Source organism: Lonchura striata, chromosome 3 (assembly GCF_050655825.1).
Source record: "Lonchura striata isolate lonStrDom1 chromosome 3, ASM5065582v1, whole genome shotgun sequence".
NCBI lineage: Eukaryota > Metazoa > Chordata > Aves > Passeriformes > Estrildidae > Lonchura > Lonchura striata.
Genome location: NC_140705.1, coordinates 45,535,011 through 45,552,988, shown reverse-complemented (window position 1 = coordinate 45,552,988; position 17,978 = coordinate 45,535,011). Strand labels below are relative to the sequence as shown.

The 17,978-nt window shown below is 35.2% G+C and overlaps 1 protein-coding gene across 5 annotated transcripts in view; it reads left to right on the top strand.

Moving 5' to 3' along the window:
- CDK19 (cyclin dependent kinase 19) overlaps positions 1 to 17,978 on the top strand; it is a 121,827-nt gene that overhangs the window by 42,157 nt on the left and 61,692 nt on the right. For 4 of the 5 annotated variants that reach the window (XM_085575009.1, XM_031504391.3, XM_085575011.1 and 1 more), the window contains 2 exons: positions 4,867 to 4,977; positions 15,175 to 15,315. In XM_085575009.1, coding sequence (XP_085431135.1) covers positions 4,867 to 4,977; positions 15,175 to 15,315 — 252 coding nt within the window. Of the gene's footprint in view, positions 1 to 597; positions 679 to 4,866; positions 4,978 to 15,174; positions 15,316 to 17,978 lie in introns of all 5 variants that reach the window. The other variant, XM_085575013.1, reaches the window with a different exon arrangement.

The following is a 17,978-nucleotide window of genomic DNA, read 5'->3' as shown; positions in this document are numbered from 1 at the left end:
GTGCTGGTTTGTCTTCCTGTTTTCTCTTAATTTTTCTTAGGTTTCCTTCACAGAGAGATGGAAGTGTTTGTCCTCACCCTGCTTTTTTTATGTGGTAGCTAGAAGGCATTATTCATCCAGTGAAATAAAAGTATTTCTGGGCAAGATTTATTTCCTTGAGGAATATATTTTTTGACTAGTATTTAAATGTGCTAAGTGCCTTCATAATGGATCATGCTGTTTAGCACTGCAACTCCTCTCCCATTTTTCTCCCAAAGAGATAGAAGTTGTCTATCTCTTTAGGAAAAAAAAGGAGAATTTTACCTATGTCAAAAGATCAAGAGACTTCCTAGTTGCTTGTCTACTTCTTGTAAAAGGAACTTGCATTATATGGTGATAGATGATTTTCAGGCTCAGTTCAAGCATTTAAACCAAATTGCTGTAGGGCTTGCTGTCAATCATCTTTTCCATCTGCTGGAGATGATCAGTAAAACATCACTAAACCCAGTTTTCATGAAGGCTTCTACAAGAGCACGTACTGCATAGGCATCTGTCTAGGGAATCTAGTGGACTTTTATAAAATTCATCAACTAAATTTGTTGTCCAATGTTGATAAAGAAGCAAATGAAATATGCTGTTTTCCCTGCTATTGAGAAGCTTTTCCTGAACCTTCCTGTTTATGAGATGCTAACTTGCAGGGTGATTTTTATCTTTTATTAGCTGTCTTTCTGTTTTTCAGCCATGATTATCATCTAGTGTAATGATTTCTTTCATCATTGATGCTCATATCTTTGTGTTTTAGTGGGTATCCATCTTATTTCTTTCAATATTTGATCAGTTACAGTAATTGAGAATTCCCTGCTGAGAGATGGATTGTTTTGCTCCTTTGGTCACCCTTTGCCTCTTCCTGGGAGAGTTCATATTTTGTGTGGGTGTGGAGTGGGAGGTGTTTGAGCAAAGAAAACTGCATATATTATTAAAAAAAAATCTTGGAAGCCTTTTATATATTGATATAAATAGATTCCATCCTCTCTTGTAAGAACTTCAACTAGGATATTTAATATCAGATTTACCATCTCAATTTTATTTGTTTTATGACAATCCAGTTCTACCATTTGTCACTTGCATCTGATGACTTTTCAGCCTATAGCAGAAATTCTTGGTTAGTTTTTAAGTGCATGAATTCAGATTTTGTGCTGTTGATTTAATCTTGTTTCTTTTACTCTTTTTTTACTCAGTCACAGAATAAAGTAGCATAAAAGATGATACATTATCACATTCCTTTTCTTCCTTGGAAATGCTGCCTTTATTTATTCAGATAATTTCATTCACACTCATTATGTTGATACTGAGATGGTTTTTATTAATAAACACAATACTTGTTCTTTGGTAACTCTTCAGATAGTTACTATATAAAGCTACTATACATTGAAATGTGTACCATTGTCAGCTACCCCTTTAGGGTATTTTTTTCCTCACCTTGAATGTATTCCAGTTGTCATCTTTTCCATCTGATGAAGTACTTAAAACTATTATAGGGTTGAAATTTAAACACAGATCTTCTGCTTGAGTAGAAAATAAATTATCAGAAGTCAGGATGTTTTTTTCCACACATTTTTCTTTATGTGCATTGTTTCAAAATTGTGGTTTTTTTGTATGTTTTGGATTCACAAATGTCCAAATGTCTCCTTTGTGTCCCTTTTTTGAATGTATGTGATGTATTTGCTAATTATCTGATACCACCCCTGACTTTTGCTTGTATATGATTTGTGCTAGTTTTTACTTTCTTAAGCATGAGGCATTTTTTATCTGTGTATTCATTAATTCCATAGTCAGTATCATAACTGTTATTAAAACCTGAGGTAAAACATTACAGATTTTTTTTTTCTTTATGATATCCCACTTTTACTTGCTTAATCTTTTATACTCTCTTGTGCTCCTTCTCTGGCTAGACAACCTTTACTCTCTACTTGGATTTTCTATGAAAAGTCTACCTCAGCATGACTACTGACATTTTACATTTCCAAGGCTTCTATACCAATACTGTTGCCAACTTAACTTTTTTCCTGGCATCAGAGACTCTCACATCATGACCTTCCCCTACCCCTGCTATAAGAGACATTCACTTACGAGGGAAATTCACAGTGTGCATCATAAAGAACTTATGATTGGTCAGATGGTTGAAGAAATTACTAGCAATTCTGCATATAGCAGATATCCATCTGGGAATCCTAGAAACTGTTCCATGCTGTTTGGGCTATCCAAAAGCATAATTTTAAACTTTAAGCTGTGGCATCAGCGGAGGATTGTGATAAACAAAAGATGCTTGTACAATTCTCTTGTTAATACTTTTAATAATAATCATCATAGTCTGTTTAGATGAAAGCCATTGTACAGGACAGTCAAAGTTGCACAGATATTGATAATTCACTATGAAGTCCTTCTCAATGCCTTTCTGTCTAAGCTGCCTTGTGTGCTGCTACAAGAAGGGAATGTATTGTAACTGAGACACAGGTTTTTATTAGCATTTTATCTCAAGTTGGGTATGAGGGAACTTAAATTTTAGAGGAACATCAGGTTAAAGTGCTATTCAAATGCAATGCTGTGTTTATTTACTTATAAATTATAGTAGTTGCAGATCCTTTTTATGTTCAGGTTGCTATCTTGTAATAGAAGATGTTGTCAAGTACACTGGAATTTTTCAATTACTAGGACAGTATATTAATTTCTTCCTTCTAACTTCAGACTTAAATCAACCAAGTCTTCAAACTGATTTACTTCTGCAGAAGACCTAAGAAAATAATATTGGTATTAAGCTTCATTTATCTGTTCTGTTTGTTTAAAGTTTGTACAGCAATTTGCTGCAGAAAAATTGTAGACAATGATTTACTGCATCCCTGATGTTGTCCACATGGTTCTAGGTAGGGCTGAAATGCACATTTGTCAAAGGTGATGCATGGACGTAACAATCATGCCACATAAAGGTGCATCACTTATCTGTTAGATGGATGTGGCATGTGTAGGAGGTAAGTATTGACAAAATTCTAGTCAAACATCAAAGTTGTTAGGGTAGGTGGTAGATTCAGTCGTGATGCAAATAGCTTCATGATGTCACCCTTATTTTCACATTGTTGGCTTCCACCTGTCTGCTGTAATGTAAACTTCAGTTTCTGAAATGCCTCATTTCTTTTTGTCTCAGCCTTACATCGATACTTGTCTTTGAAACACTTGTCTCAAACTTACTGTCTTCTGATTTCCAGAGCTGTGTATTTGGTTCTGCCCAATATTTCTTTCCAATCACATCTTTCCAGTGCTTTTAGAATGACTTCCCTTATCTCCACTTTTTATGTACCTAACAATTACATGTCTTCAGTCCCTGTGGTCACCCTCTCTCCTGCAGTAGCATGTTTCTAGATGAGATGCTTTTTAACATAAATCCGACCAACAATTTGTGTTTGTGGCTCACGCTCATCCCTTTTACCTTACATTGTAATTTTGACCTCCTGTAGTTGGTGTGGAGCACCACTGCAAGTCCAACATAGCTAGAATAGAGCTCTCATTCTTGATGTGGTGTGTTGAACTCCTAGGGCCAACATTTCCTTGGTCTCTCTCGTGTTGCTGGAGCATTGGCTGCTGTGGCATGCACCCTTGACAGCCAGAGTGTAACAAAGAACAAGTCTCACAAGGAGCTGCTGAGGGAATTGGGGTTGTTTGGCATGAAGAAAAGGAGGCTCAGGGTTAGGGAAAGAAAGAAAAATAAGAAAGCACTTCTTACATGGTAAAAAAAAAAAATATCTAAATTATTTCATTTGCTGGAAAACTGGAATACATTTAAGCAGCTATGATATTCCTTAGATTTCTTGTCTTGACCGATATCTGTATAGTCAAAAGATAATACAATTTAAAATAAGCATCTTGAGTCTTTTCCTGTAGGGTGAAAAAATGGAAGACTCATTTCTCCCAAATGTACCTTGGAACATACTCAATTTACAATTTTGCCATCATAAATTGATTCTTGGCAATGTATATACTAGTGTTGCAGATGTAAGCAATTTCCAGATAAGACAGAAATGATCAATCATTCTGGTGACTGCAGCGTAGAGGAGGGGGGAGGAAGTGATTCAATGGAAATTATGTTTTTGGGTGTACTGCTTCACAGCTCTTCCTGAACCTGGTTTAATCTGGCAGAAGGATGACTTCAGCAGCAGTGCCTGCTTTAATATGCTGTTTAATTAGTGATGGAACCAAGTTTTCTTTCTGACAAGCAATAAATAAATATGGGATGATTTCTAGATTACAGAATAGTAGTTGAAACAAACAGAAGGAAATCCATTTTGGTAAACTTTTCTTTGGAAACAATCTGTTTTCTGAGAACAACAGTCTATGAACTTTAGGGCAAGTGAGATAAGGATCCAAAGCAAAAGAAAATTATTGATAATAAAATATTTATGTGGTGATCAAGAACTGTGTTGTCCAGACAAGAACTGGACCAGCTGCACAAGTTTCATTCTGACATCCTCAAATCCTGATGTTCACCTTTGATAAGAAAACTATTATACTTGTATGTAATAACTTTTTTTAAGAAAGATACTGATGGCAAGCAGGATGAATAGGTGGGATGGGCAGCTCTGTGCTGAGTGCAGGACAGAGAAAAAAGTAGGGAGTGATGGGCAGCTATACTGTTAGAAGAACAGCCCATGCCACAGAGGCTGTGTACATCCTGATTTTGATCTTTGGAAGATAATGGGCTGAATCAGTGGTGTCTTTCCTTCTAGGGCCTGTTTTAGGACTACTTGTTTGCTATTTGACCTGTTTGGTGGTTTTGTTGCTGTGTTTGCTTTTCTTAACAAGCACAGAAGTAACAAGAGCTTCTCTGTTTCTCTGCAGCTTTTACGAGAGTTGAAGCACCCAAATGTGATTGCATTGCAGAAGGTTTTCCTTTCTCACAGTGACAGAAAGGTTTGGCTGCTGTTTGATTATGCTGAGCATGACTTGTGGGTAAGTACAGATTTCCCTGAGTATTTGAGATTGTGCAATAAGATTTTATTCAAACTGATATATGTGTGATGTACCTTTATACAGGCAGAGATGCATTAATGTGTTATTCTGTAATTAAGGGTCTAACTGATAATCCTGTTACTTTTACACTTTAAAGCTTGCCAAAGACTACATAGAAATTTTGAGTCAGATTGGGTTTTGAAGTGAAAAGGATTTTTCTGCAAGCTTTAATTAGAGTTAAAGAAAGCATTCCTAAATTGAGAGCTTCTAAAACTGTGTTTGGAAATGTATTTAATACTTTTTTTCTGACATTTTGCACATAGACACACAAGAAAAAAAGGAGAGGGACTGCTTTGATGAGTCCTCTTACTGAGAGTGACTGCAAGCGACTAGCATTCAATCATCTATATTTTAAACAGAGAATTTTTGACAGTATGAGTGGAAATAAAATAACAAGTAAGCTAGTTGGGCCTACTGATGGACACTTATTACATGGAAGAGGAGTAGTGACTTAGATGTCTGTTTTTAAGTTTCTAGCAAAATATGATTTGATTTAGTTTAGTCTGTTGTAGAGGTGGACATCAGTAACATTGTGACCTTGAAAATATTCAAGCTCCACATCTGTTGATAAGATGTAAATTACTTGAACCTGGATTTGTGTTTAAACCTGAAAGATATCAAACACAAAGTGTAATCAGTATGTTTATGATTCCTTTGAAAATACTGGCAGGGAGGGGAAGTGGAAGTATAAATTCCTTTTATTTTTGTATTACTTTTGAAGTATTACTTTTGAAGGCTTCAGTAATGCAGATGTTGCCATTACAAATGTTAGTGACAAATTGCTCAATTTCTTCATCCTTGGCTCTTGAGCATGTAAATAACCCAAGATTTTAATTGGTTAGCAAGTAAACTTAGACAATTCAAAAAGACACTTCTGTTTCAGAACATGTAAAATCATGGTAATTTGTTCCCCTTCAAAAGCTTGAAAGATGTTTGATTTATTTCTCTTAAGGGCTAGCAGGTTTGTATTTTGCGAGTTTTCTTCATCACAGTTAAGTGGACATTGAGAGTTTGTGTATTTCACATAACGGGTAGTCATGATGAAGAGAAGTGCATCAGCTAAATTTCTGTATGACAGACTTTATTTGTGCATTAAATGAGTTTACTCATTTTATGGAACAGTCATAACAAACAAATTTAATGCTACATTTATTGCCATGTGTTTTAAACCTTTTTTCCTAACCTTTTCCATTCGTGTATGATTTTTACACTACACAGTGATTTTTCACATGATTTAACAGCTTCAGAAGAAGAATCACTGCAGTTTGATGTTCTTGCTACTCCTCCCTTATGGCTGAGTATTATAATCTCAGTGAAGTTAATGATTTTCTATTATTTAAGACTAAAATGTTTGTTACAATGAGGTTCTTGATATGAACTGGTCTCCCACTTCCTAACTCTCTTTTGTTTTTATTTTTTTCTATGGGACATGCTACACAAGTCATTTCTCCTTTCCTGTATAATTGCCCATGTTTCCTCGCTTCTTAAGCCTTTGCCAGGAATTTTTTCCTCCCTTGCATAAAGTTGGCCGTGTTCAAGGCACTCTTGGTTCTGGCTTAACCTTGGTCCTCATTTCCTTTACTGTCAGCACTTCCCAAGCATCGCTCTTAAATCCCCTTTTGTCTGTTTTGCTCACTCCCAACTTTGTGTCTTTTTCCACGCTGCCTCCTACACATGGAACAGCCTCCCAATTAACGTACGTAAAGATCCTTCACTATCATCCTTCAAAAAACTCCTGAAAATCCACTTATTTTGTAACGCATTTCAGTAATACCAACCACTTGTCATCCTGTCTGTGTTGTGTTGTGTTTTGCATTTCCAGTGCTTTACAGCTTGTGCCCTTTCAACTTTTTGGGGTAGAAATTTTAGTAGGGGTTTAGCACTTTTTTTTTATTGCTTAGCACCATGTGCTTTGCCAGCACTACATAAAGACAAAATGAGTCTGTTTATTATGGATATATCAGTTTTTCAAGATTTAAGTTTTAGAATTAAAGGTATACTGTCACTAGAGACATGTAGATTTCCAGAGACTAATGGTTTTAAATCTAAGTAGCTTAGAGTTACTTACCAAAATCAGTAAGTATGGAAATTGTATTTCTATTCAAATCTGCACAGCTTTTAGTAACTCCTGTTGGCTTCAGTGAGAAGAATAAAAGCTCATCACATTCAATCATGAGATTAATTAAAATCATTATATTTTTCAGCTTCTGTACTGGAAACATTGGCAGGAGATGAATAAACTATATTAGATGCTATGCTATTCTGTTAATTTTCTAATGCTGAAAAATTGTCCTGTTCTAAAAGTTTGGTGCTAATTAAACTTATTAAAAAGTTCTTCTATGGTGAGCAAAAACTTTTTTTTTTTTACTTCTCATTTAATTCCCAAGAATTAAAGAAGAAACTGCTCAGATCTGAATTTTTATGTTTAGATAGCACATACTTAATAATGTTCTGCAGCTTCGGCCGATACCATTACCAAGGAATGTAGAAGCTTTGCTAATTTGAACAGCTTTAGGCGAGTATTGGTGAACACCCATTCTGCTGTCCTTGACAGCCAAGATAGTCATCATTTTTAATAACTAAGCCTATCAAAGATACTTTCTTTCCTTATCTCTCAAGATACATTGTACAAAACAGTGCAAAACGAAGAGATTACCATGGAGAAAATCTAAAAATATAGGAATTCTTTTGACAAATTGATTTATTACTAGTTTCCTTTGATTACCAGAATTCTTAGTATAATACAAGATGTTACGATTTTTCTTGGCTCTGTCTCTGCCAAAGAGAACTGGTAAAGTTCTCAGGCTGTAGGATGTTAACTTTTTATTTTTAAAGGTCAAAAATTTGTTTCAAATGCCAGAGTTCCTGCTGTCTTATCAGCAAAAGAATAGCTTATTTTTTTGTTGAACTTTCATGGATGCTCTTTATAACCCTAGTCTTATACTTCTAGACAGTATACTGCTGTCCAGAACTTCCTGCATAAAGCTAGTGCATTTAAAGACATCGTTCAAATATATATCATATGCTTTAAATGCATGATGATTACTAAATTAGACTTTAAAAAAAATTTAATACAAATGAGATCTGTCCCAGAGGTGAATTTTTTGTCAATCTAGTTGCTTTTAACCACTGTAGAGGTTACAATATTTAGAACTTTTCTTTTGCTCCTTTTTACAGTAGATTTCTAATTTTGGAAGTATTTTCTAAAGCTTATGTTCTTAGTACCATAGATAAATACATCTGATGACTTCAATTTCATGGTCTCTATATTTTAAGCAGGATTTTTTATTCTAACCAACATTTTTATTATAACTTTTTAACAACTTTTTGTATTGACAGGTTATCTATATACCTTCACTAGCTATAGTATAGAGTTAATTCCCAGACTCATTTAGTATGTCAGTATAATGCCAAATTTTTAAGATCCCCTTTCCTGGAAATATATGTTGTAACTTAAATAAGAAGCTTCTGGATGGGTTTATCTCATTCTGAAAAAGGGTGACATTTTCATCACACTAAAAATGTATTAAATGTGTTTTATAGCAATAAAACCCACTGCTGTATAAGTAAGTACATAACGAATTAACTATGATTTGGTAATACTGAATGTGATGATACATTCACTATCCCAGACCAGTTAAATCATGATCTGTGAATTTTTTCAATTAGGTTGATTGTTTCTCTTTTATTATTGTAGTCTAGTGATCTCCTACAACTAAATCCTTAGCAACAAATACTACTGAGAAATGTGGAGTAAAATTAATCTTGGAATTATTGTTGATAATAATAAATATATATGGGCAGACTGACTTTGTTTTATACTAATTACTTTTATATGTTCTGCTTTTGAAAAATATAGGGTAGAGATTATTAGCACAGTCGTGAGTACCTAAAAGTAATCATCAAATAAGGGAAAGGAGAAGCTATTCTTCCTACATGTGAATTTCATAGCACTACTTGATGCTCTCAGTCTACAAATAAATATACTTAATTTCATCTAACAACGTTTTGAATAATCTTTTATGATAAATGAAATTGGGAAAATGTTGCATACTGATGTGTAAATAAACCTGTTCATTTGTTTAATCACATGAATATTGTCTAACAGCTGAGTTTTAATATATTCCTTAAATATGGTATGATCAATTATGATTCTTTCTTCAACAGGCTTCAGTTTAGTTCTTAATCATAAATATAATTGAGATGATAGTTGATGACAAATATCTTTATATACATAAAAATACTTTTCTCAGTGTAACAGTGATGGGGTTTTTTTTTAATATTTTGATTTCTCTAAGTCACGTCTACACTTTTGGTGTAATTCAGGTGATTCTGCCAGGTGGTTTTTCACACAGTCCTCTCTCTTGTATACGTATGTACCAATATAGTCTGGAAGAAGAATATAAGGTTTGTTGAGACACAAGGGAATGGGCTGGCATAGGTCTTTATGTCATGATTGATTCATTCCAAGTGCAATGAATGGGGTTTTTTGACCATCAAAATGATAGCTGAATTTCTTGCAGAGGGCAGTGCCATTCCTTGCCCATAGCTGTTTGTCATATTTTCAAAACATACACTTGCTTTTTCTGCCAGACTTGTATGAATTTGAAGGTAGTTTATATGGACTAATTTTCTGCACCGCAAAGCATGAGAAGTGGAGGAAACAATAGGTAGGAGCAGGCCTCAAAACAAAGACAAGGCTCAAAAGTATAAATGTGTGAAAAACTAAAGTGAACAGAGTGGTGTATTCCACTTTTTTTGTGTACTGAAAGGGTATCTGAATTCTGCTGATTTTTATTAACACTGTATAGAGTTATTTTGCAATATTTCTGCTGATTTTTATTAACACTGTATAGAGTTATTTTGCAATATTTAAGGCTGAAAGATACTAAAAGACATAGAAAGAGGCAGGCAAAACCTAGGAAAATTATACAGGATTTTTTTGTGGGTATGTATTATATGGGATGTGTTTGATCTGTGTTTCAAAGCTTAGATAATTAAAGCAGGCTGGCATTAGCAAAAGTTGATGTATTAAAGTTCCTTTCCCTGTTACTAAAACTGTTCACCTCTTGTCACTTGGAGTAGGGTCTTTCATTAGGCAGTTTGGTTAATGACATTTTAAAGAAGATACTGATGATGGCCATGCACTGGTACCATTTAGTGGAAACAAGCATTCTCCCTTCCCCTTCTCTTTTGAAGGACAGTTTACGTTAATTGCTCTAATGTTTCCAAAATTGGAAAATAAAGTGGTTGATCTAGAAGTACTTCTATCCGCTTCTGTTTTGATTTTATACTTGTGATAAGTACATTGACAAAATTTACTTAGTTTCTAAAATTCTAATGTCTGAAATGAGTCGTAAGTGTAGGCATATCAAACTGTGGTTTATTTTTGGAACAGCAAACAAATTACTTGGGTTCATTGGGTCTTTGCTTTCTCTTTTTGAAAATTGTGGAAACAATGTATGATACTGCCTTAAGATTTTGATTTGTTCATTCATACCCTTTTTGAATGCTTTACATTTAAAGCAAATGTAGTAATTTGAGGTGGTTTTGTGTTAAAAATGAGATTAGAAGCTGTATAAAATAAATCCTCTTGGTCTTAGTACGGATTTTACAGGTATCCAAGCTTCCCTCTCCTCAGTATTAAAATGTAACTTTACTTTTTATTGGCACATTGACATAATTCTGTTTTGTTCTCAAAAGCTGGATTAGGGATTGGATAGAATGCAGGGTTTTTGCTGAAGCACGGGAGCACAAACAGTTTGTTTCAGCAGGGAGAGCCATCTGCATTGGCATGATTGCATTGCAGTTTGAAGGAGATGCATGTAATTTTCAACAAGCATTGCCTTCAGTAGAACTCAAGCAGTCAGGTTTTCTAGAGGCTTGTGTATATGGATGTCTCATATATGTTGAGGTGGAAGCTCACTCTAACTTCATTTAATCAGACATGCATAAAATCCCTCTGTTAGCTGGCTTCCTACTTGACTAAAAAGTTTCTAGGTCTAACTTGTTTGTTTGCTTGTTTTAACCTCTGTCACACTGAACAGCAGTTCTTGGAATTGGGAATGGGATGACACAAACACAGACAGATTTGGAAGCAGACTAAAATTAGGATCTTATTGAATGCTCACTTAACTGCTGGGTAAATCCTAGGGATTTGAATTTGCTCTGTGTTGTTATGCATTATGTTTGCCTTGTTTGTGGTGGAGAATGTAGAGAATGCACACAGTTCTTCACCAGCCAGGTTTCAAAGCATTTTCAATGCACAAGGTAACACAGAAGAAGGCAGTCAAACTCCTAGATTGAATATTGTTTAATTTTATTTCCAAATGTCTAGTTTTGTTTCTCCTCTTCATTTTTTCATCATTTATATGGTCTTGCCTATGCAAGAGGTAAAATCATCTTACTGAAATAATGTGGTTCATCCAGTTTTCCTTGCAATTTTATTACATGTTTTAAAGTTGAAAATTTGGAATAAGCAGTTATTAAGTAAATCCAATAGTTCCAGATATTGCAAGCAGCAAATTATACCTTCATTGCTTTCCTAGGCTCTTGTTGAATGTGTACTTTAATGTTGGTCAGTGAAGTATTAATTTAATTTAGAATAAAGACTTAAATTACTTCTACAAAGTTGCTGTCTTGTTTAAATTAAAGCAAAAATATGTACAAACAATAGAAAAAAATTTACATTCTGTTTAATAATGAATACATAATTGGCTCACACAATTTTTGGGATCCAGTCAGTGGCAGCATATTTTTAAGATTTAGGAATCAGAAATGTACAGAAAGGGAAAATGGCTATTTTGCTGAATAGATTTCAATATTGCTTGGAGTTATGTTTGCCTCTTATGATGTGTGTTCTTCTTTTGTTTTGAAAGATTTAAAATATATCAGAAGAGAGCTTGCAGTGTTCTAATGAAGTAATTAAAATGAATTTATGTCTGCATAACATTGTGGATAGGTTTCTGTTCTGTAGCATGCAACTGGTATAGTGTGGACTGACAATAACTTTCCATTAATTTTGCTGAATGAGTCTGTGTGTTTACCAGCTTTTTTGGCCAAGTGATCTATCAGGATATGTGAGTTATCTTTAGGGAATTTCAGTGAAAAAAGACATGGGATATACTGAAGCTTTTTGACTTTCTGCTTGTTTTTTTACAAATATGCTTCTGACTTGCCTGGATTGTTGAAGTCCTCATGTTTTGTCCTTAATGGCTATTCATTAGGGGTAAGATTCAGCAAAGAACTTGAGTATACCTAAAGGTTACAAACTGTATTGTACCAAGTGCACCTCATGCTTCCTAGAGAGAGGCAGAACATGCTTCATACCTGTCATGGTTCAGATTTATAGTCAGCTCACAGGAAAGTCTTAATTTTGTGCTATTCAGCAAAAAGATTCATTGAATGAGGAAAGGGTAGTTTTGAAGCCTGGTGGTTAAGTCAGTTTTCTGGGAAATGGGAAATGCAGGCTGTAATTCCTGTAAATTATCCAATGCCTTTATTAGGTCTAAGATTCTGGCTGTTATGTGCTGTACTTGAAGCAGCACCTGTTTGCTCGTCTATTTCTTAGATGTACACTGCCATTAAAATTGCTGTTTAGTGTTTGCTAGGTGTGTTGTTCTTTCTTCATATGGCTAGTTGCTTACAAGAAATTGGATGAACTACTTTTTTTTAGACAACTTTTCAGTGTAGGACTTGATCACAAACACTGTGGATTCATTCCAATGTCATGGGGCAAATATCGATTTTCAGTTCTCTATACTACTTGGCCCTGCAGTATATTTTTAGCTTTTGTTCAGTTCTCTAAACTGTGACGATTGCAGTCTTTGGATATAAACTTCCATAGTGTAAGCTGGCAACAACATGTTTTATTTGATTTTGCAGGAAATTGGATTTTACCTAGTGGTGATATTGCTTGCTTTGAGCAAAACTATCCATTTTTATTTGCTTCTGCAATTCAATAACCCTTTGAAGAAAGGAGCTTGTTTCCTTAGCCTTTCTAACTGAGAGCCACATGGGCGGGGCAGGGACAGAAATCCAATGGCATCAACCTGGTGCTGTCTCACTCCTGGCTTCCAGAGGTACCAGAGCAGCTGAGGCAGAGCCACATGTGTTGTTCCTCCTCAACACATCTGTGGTTGTGTCCCTTTCTGTCTCATAAGACTCCTTCATTTTCTCTGTGCCTAAGGACTAATGTTTTGTGTGAGTAGTAATTGGTTTTTAGATGGGTGTAGAAATCCCTTCTACTGATCACATGCATCTTGAAAAAGGGCAGGACTGGATTTATGGGCCTTTCTGTATGACCTTTGCCTATTGGTTCCTCTGTATTTTTCATTTCTCATTTCCTGTATTAATAAATATACAAATTTGTGAGTTTATGGTATCATTACTGCTTTATAAATCATATTGTAATTGCACATGAAGGTTGCTGTCTGGTGAACATTGTGTAGTACTAGGGACTCCTAGTTGAAGTTATGAGACAGAATCTTCTTGTGACATCACAAGAAAAAATTTCTAAGGAAATAATCCCTTAAGGCATTTCAATAGTTTCCAGAGTGCACAACTAAGGATCAGGTACTAAGAGCTCATCTTGTTTACTGATCCTCATGAGTATATTGAAAACTGACAATCCTGTAAATTTCTACTGTTTTTTAGTACAGAGTCATAAATACTGTACATTTACTAGTGGAAGGCTCTGTGGGAACATTGTTGATAGGGAGTAAGCAGGCTGTTTTGGTTCATTTGGTGTTGTCTGCCTTTCTTATTTCTCTTTAAACACTATTGTTTACAGTTTTGCTAAATACAGTTTGACAGTGGCTAAAGTACTGGTGTCAGCCAGAGGCAGCATTTACCATGAGCAAACATTAACTCATTACCATTGTCACTGGGAGCAGCAGTGACAGACTGAGTGGGGAGTGGGGATGGTGGAGGAGGGAGCAGTGGTCTAATTAAAACACGGCCTTTGGCTACCTCTTTAACCAGGGAAAGGACAACATTTTCAGCTAGACATATCCTATTTAAAAAATTGGGTAATTAATAGGCCTACTCTAGTATTTTGTATGGTTTTCAGTAAAAATGCAGACTGCTTTTATCATTCCCACCTTTCAAAAGACACATAATTAAAAACTATTTTGTTATTTGAGGTGCTTCATTGAATTGCCTTCAAAAAGGAGATTTTTTTTTTTCCATCTCAATGATCATATTTAGTTGTTTGCTGAATGACCATATATTAGGATTGGATTTGTGCCCTGCAAAGCCCCACCTCTCTGAGGATTGAAATGGTAGAATGGCCTGACTCCAGTTAATTTTTTGTACAGGGTAGCAAGACCAGACCTAACCCATCATCTCCACATTGATCTTAGAATTTATTAGTTTATGACTATTTCATGATCTCTCAGCAATCTTTCAAGTACTCTTTTTTTAATTCCTTCAACTAATACTGGGGTCCTTTACTGCATTATATGTTTTCGAGTGGTGTTTGTCCTCCAGTGGACAGACTGACTTCTGTAACCCAAGAGCCACCAGCTTGTCATCATCAGTGAAGTACGCAGCCATAAACTGGGAGCAAGAAGATAACCATTTTTAGATGTTTGAACATGATCTCACCCAAATGTTGTGGTGTGGGGTTTTTGGAGTTCTACCTTCCCCGCCTTCAAATATTTATTAAAATATTTATTTAATCTGTCTACTGGGATCCTGATTTTGGGAGGAATAGTAGTTGCAAGTATGCTAGCCTGGGTGTTTTTGAAGAGGAGGAGGGAAAGTCTCTATGAATAGAGTGTGGTCCTCCTACTAGTAGGCACTCCTGGTTTGAAAAGTTGTGGTCTAGCTGCCAAGGGTAAGAGGATGTCATATGGGGAGAAGGGAGGAAGGAGAATGTCTAAGATCCTTTACTGAAGGTAAGTAGCCAGTATTTAGATATTCACAAAAATTTCACAGCTGTTCTTTGAAGCAAGTCAGAGAATAAAAACAATTTTAAGAGAATTGTGAGTGCATCACTATTACTTTAATTCCAGAATTCAACAGACGTTGTATCTCATTCCATTCTTTAGTGTTAGAAGTTAAAATATCCCAAAACGCCCAACCTTCTCACCTAATACCTAACTTTCTTCATGTTTCTACTTGTTTTATTTCTAGCATATTATCAAGTTTCACCGTGCCTCAAAAGCAAATAAAAAACCCATGCAGTTGCCAAGATCTATGGTTAAATCCCTACTCTACCAGATCCTCGATGGAATCCATTACCTCCATGCAAACTGGGTGCTTCACAGAGATCTGGTAAGTGTGGCATGTGATACCTGGCTGAGAGAGTTCCATGTGCGTGTTGCTGGGTAGGACAAGAACAGCCCCTGTTCATAATCTTGCGTATCGATCCCAGCAGCTCTTCCTGTTATTGTTGCAAGAGACCAGTTGTGCCTTTAAACATGAAAACAAACTATGCTTTCACATTGTTTTTATCTGAGTCATCTGAGCTCGGACAATGATGCCAGATCCGGTAAAGGGATTGCAGATATCAATATCCAAAAACAGTACATGAGACAGCTGATATATGTTGGTCGAACATTCTTGCAACTTTTCACATGACTTTGAAAATGCATCCAAATAGGCGAGTGATTGATACCCTTTTACATTGTTTGGTTTACGTGCAAGTTAGCATAAAAGCTAGTGAAAGAGTAGTTTTTTCATGGAGTATTTCTTTTCCATGTGGTATTTTTTTCTGACCGTGGGAAGAGAACTATAAAAGAGTTATCATCTTGAAATTTCTCATGACCTGAAGTAGCTCTTGAAGTTGATTGCAGATTACAAGGGCAGCCAGTTGCCTTGTCTCTAGTTCCCCTTTTCCCCTTAAAGTTTTCCATCTCTCTCATAATTACATGAAGTGCTACCGTGGTTTATGAAAAGAATACTAATACAGGTATGCTTCCACTTGCATTCTTACTAGAACATTTGGCATGAAACATAGTGATGGTTAATAACCCAAATAACACTCTTAGGTATGCTAATCTGTGTATGAAGTCACTGCTTTAATTTTGGTTATTTTTGGTTTTTCATAGTTGCCCCAGTATGTCAAAATAGAGCTGCCTGTCCAGAAACTTAGAGTCACTAATTGAGTGTTTAATAATAAGTAGGAACTTTGATTAATTTTTGATTGTAGACCAATTTTTTTTTAATAGATAAGTATAAAGTAAGGCAGGCCTGGAATACAAGTCACAAACATTTTCTGAACAGAATCTTGTTTAATTTTGTTTAATTTTTGTAATACCCAACAACAGTGGTCAGAGTGGGTTTCAGTTTTTGTTGTGGATCTTTTTTTTTTTACTTTGTTCCTTGGTTGTTTATTGTCTATTTTTCCGTGAAATTCCAGATGTTAGTATATTTGGGGAGGGGCAGGGGGTGTGGTTTGCCTTTGGAATAGTAGCCATGACCAAAAAACAGGAAGCATGTACAACTCTGATTTTCAAGTTACAATTACTACTTTCCTAAAGAGTCAGCTGCTGCTTTGGCAGTGATCAGCTGTGATTAGCCACAGCTTGAGAAGTAACACCTGAAAAGTCTATATCCAGCTCTGCCTAAGGGGAACATAGCTGTTCATGGAACTGTTAATTACATATACACTGAAATGGCATACATGAACTCGTTATTTTGATAGGAAATACAAGATGGTATCTAAGATAATAACAACAAATAGCCTTGAGAATTTTCTTGCTGGTGTTGTTATTTTCAGCCTGCAGCACCAGGTGTTTTGCATGACTAGTGCTGCTACTTTGCAGTTTTTATCTGTTGCTGATGAGTTGCAGCAAAGCTGTTGTCTAATATCTTTGTCTTTTCTTTTGGAATGTTGGGAGATGATGGCTGCTGTTGTGAAAAAGACTATATTTTTTGGTTTTGGAATGATAGTGCTTGAATGATGTTGGCATAATTGATAAGAGAGAAGAACAGTAATTTGTGAAGTCTTAATGTATTCTTGATCTGCAAATAAATGTAAACTGATGGATTCTGGGATGGCTCAGTTAGGCAAAGGAAACAATTTCAAAAATTGTTTTGATACACTAGTGATTTAAAAGTATAATCAAAATCCTTTGCCTTTTAAATTTTTTTTCTGGATTTCTAGAGGATTCACGTATGCCAAATAGTTCTGTTTTGAGCATGGTAAGAAAAAAACTGATGTCATTCTGGATGTGTCCTTGTGTCTGCACTTGAAATTAGAGATTAATATAACTAGTAACCAATTTAAATCCTGGATTAACCAAAATTTTTTATTTATCTGTAATTTTTATTAGTATGCTTGTGTTTGTAACTTTTTGCTACTAAGAATGATACCTCAGGCACAATTTCACTGGAATCAGTTTCTTGCATAATACATAAATACCAGTTCCCCAGTGTCTTCTTAAGATGGGGAGCAGTTTTTCTGGTGGTTATCTCTTAGCTGTTTGAATTTACAGCTGCTGGAAAAAGTATTTTTCTATTTTGTATAAACCAAATTTTGCATCAAAACACCTTGTACTTTCTTGGTTTAATATAACTCTGTTCTTACTATTTTTAAGGTCTATTTGGATGTAGACCAGAAATGGTGACATCCATAAAAGTCATGTTATGCTTATTTCATTGCTCAATAAAATCAGATTTTCCAGGAATATTTATCATAATATTAGTCAAATTCTCCTGAGCCATGGAAATGACCTCTGTAATTTATTTAACAAATACTGTTGTGAAAAAACTGAAACCTGGGAGGTTAAGTATTTGCTTAGCAGTATTTGAAGAACATTATTTAAATCTTAATTTGCTACTGCCTTAAATCAAAGAAGTTTTTAAAGAAGCTGAAATACTGAATTCATTACTTAAAAACCTTAGAATTACTAAGATATTTTTAGTCAAATCATTTTTAAGATCAGCAGTAGCCAGCAAGTGCATGACAGGGTCATAAAAGTGGTGAACAATGC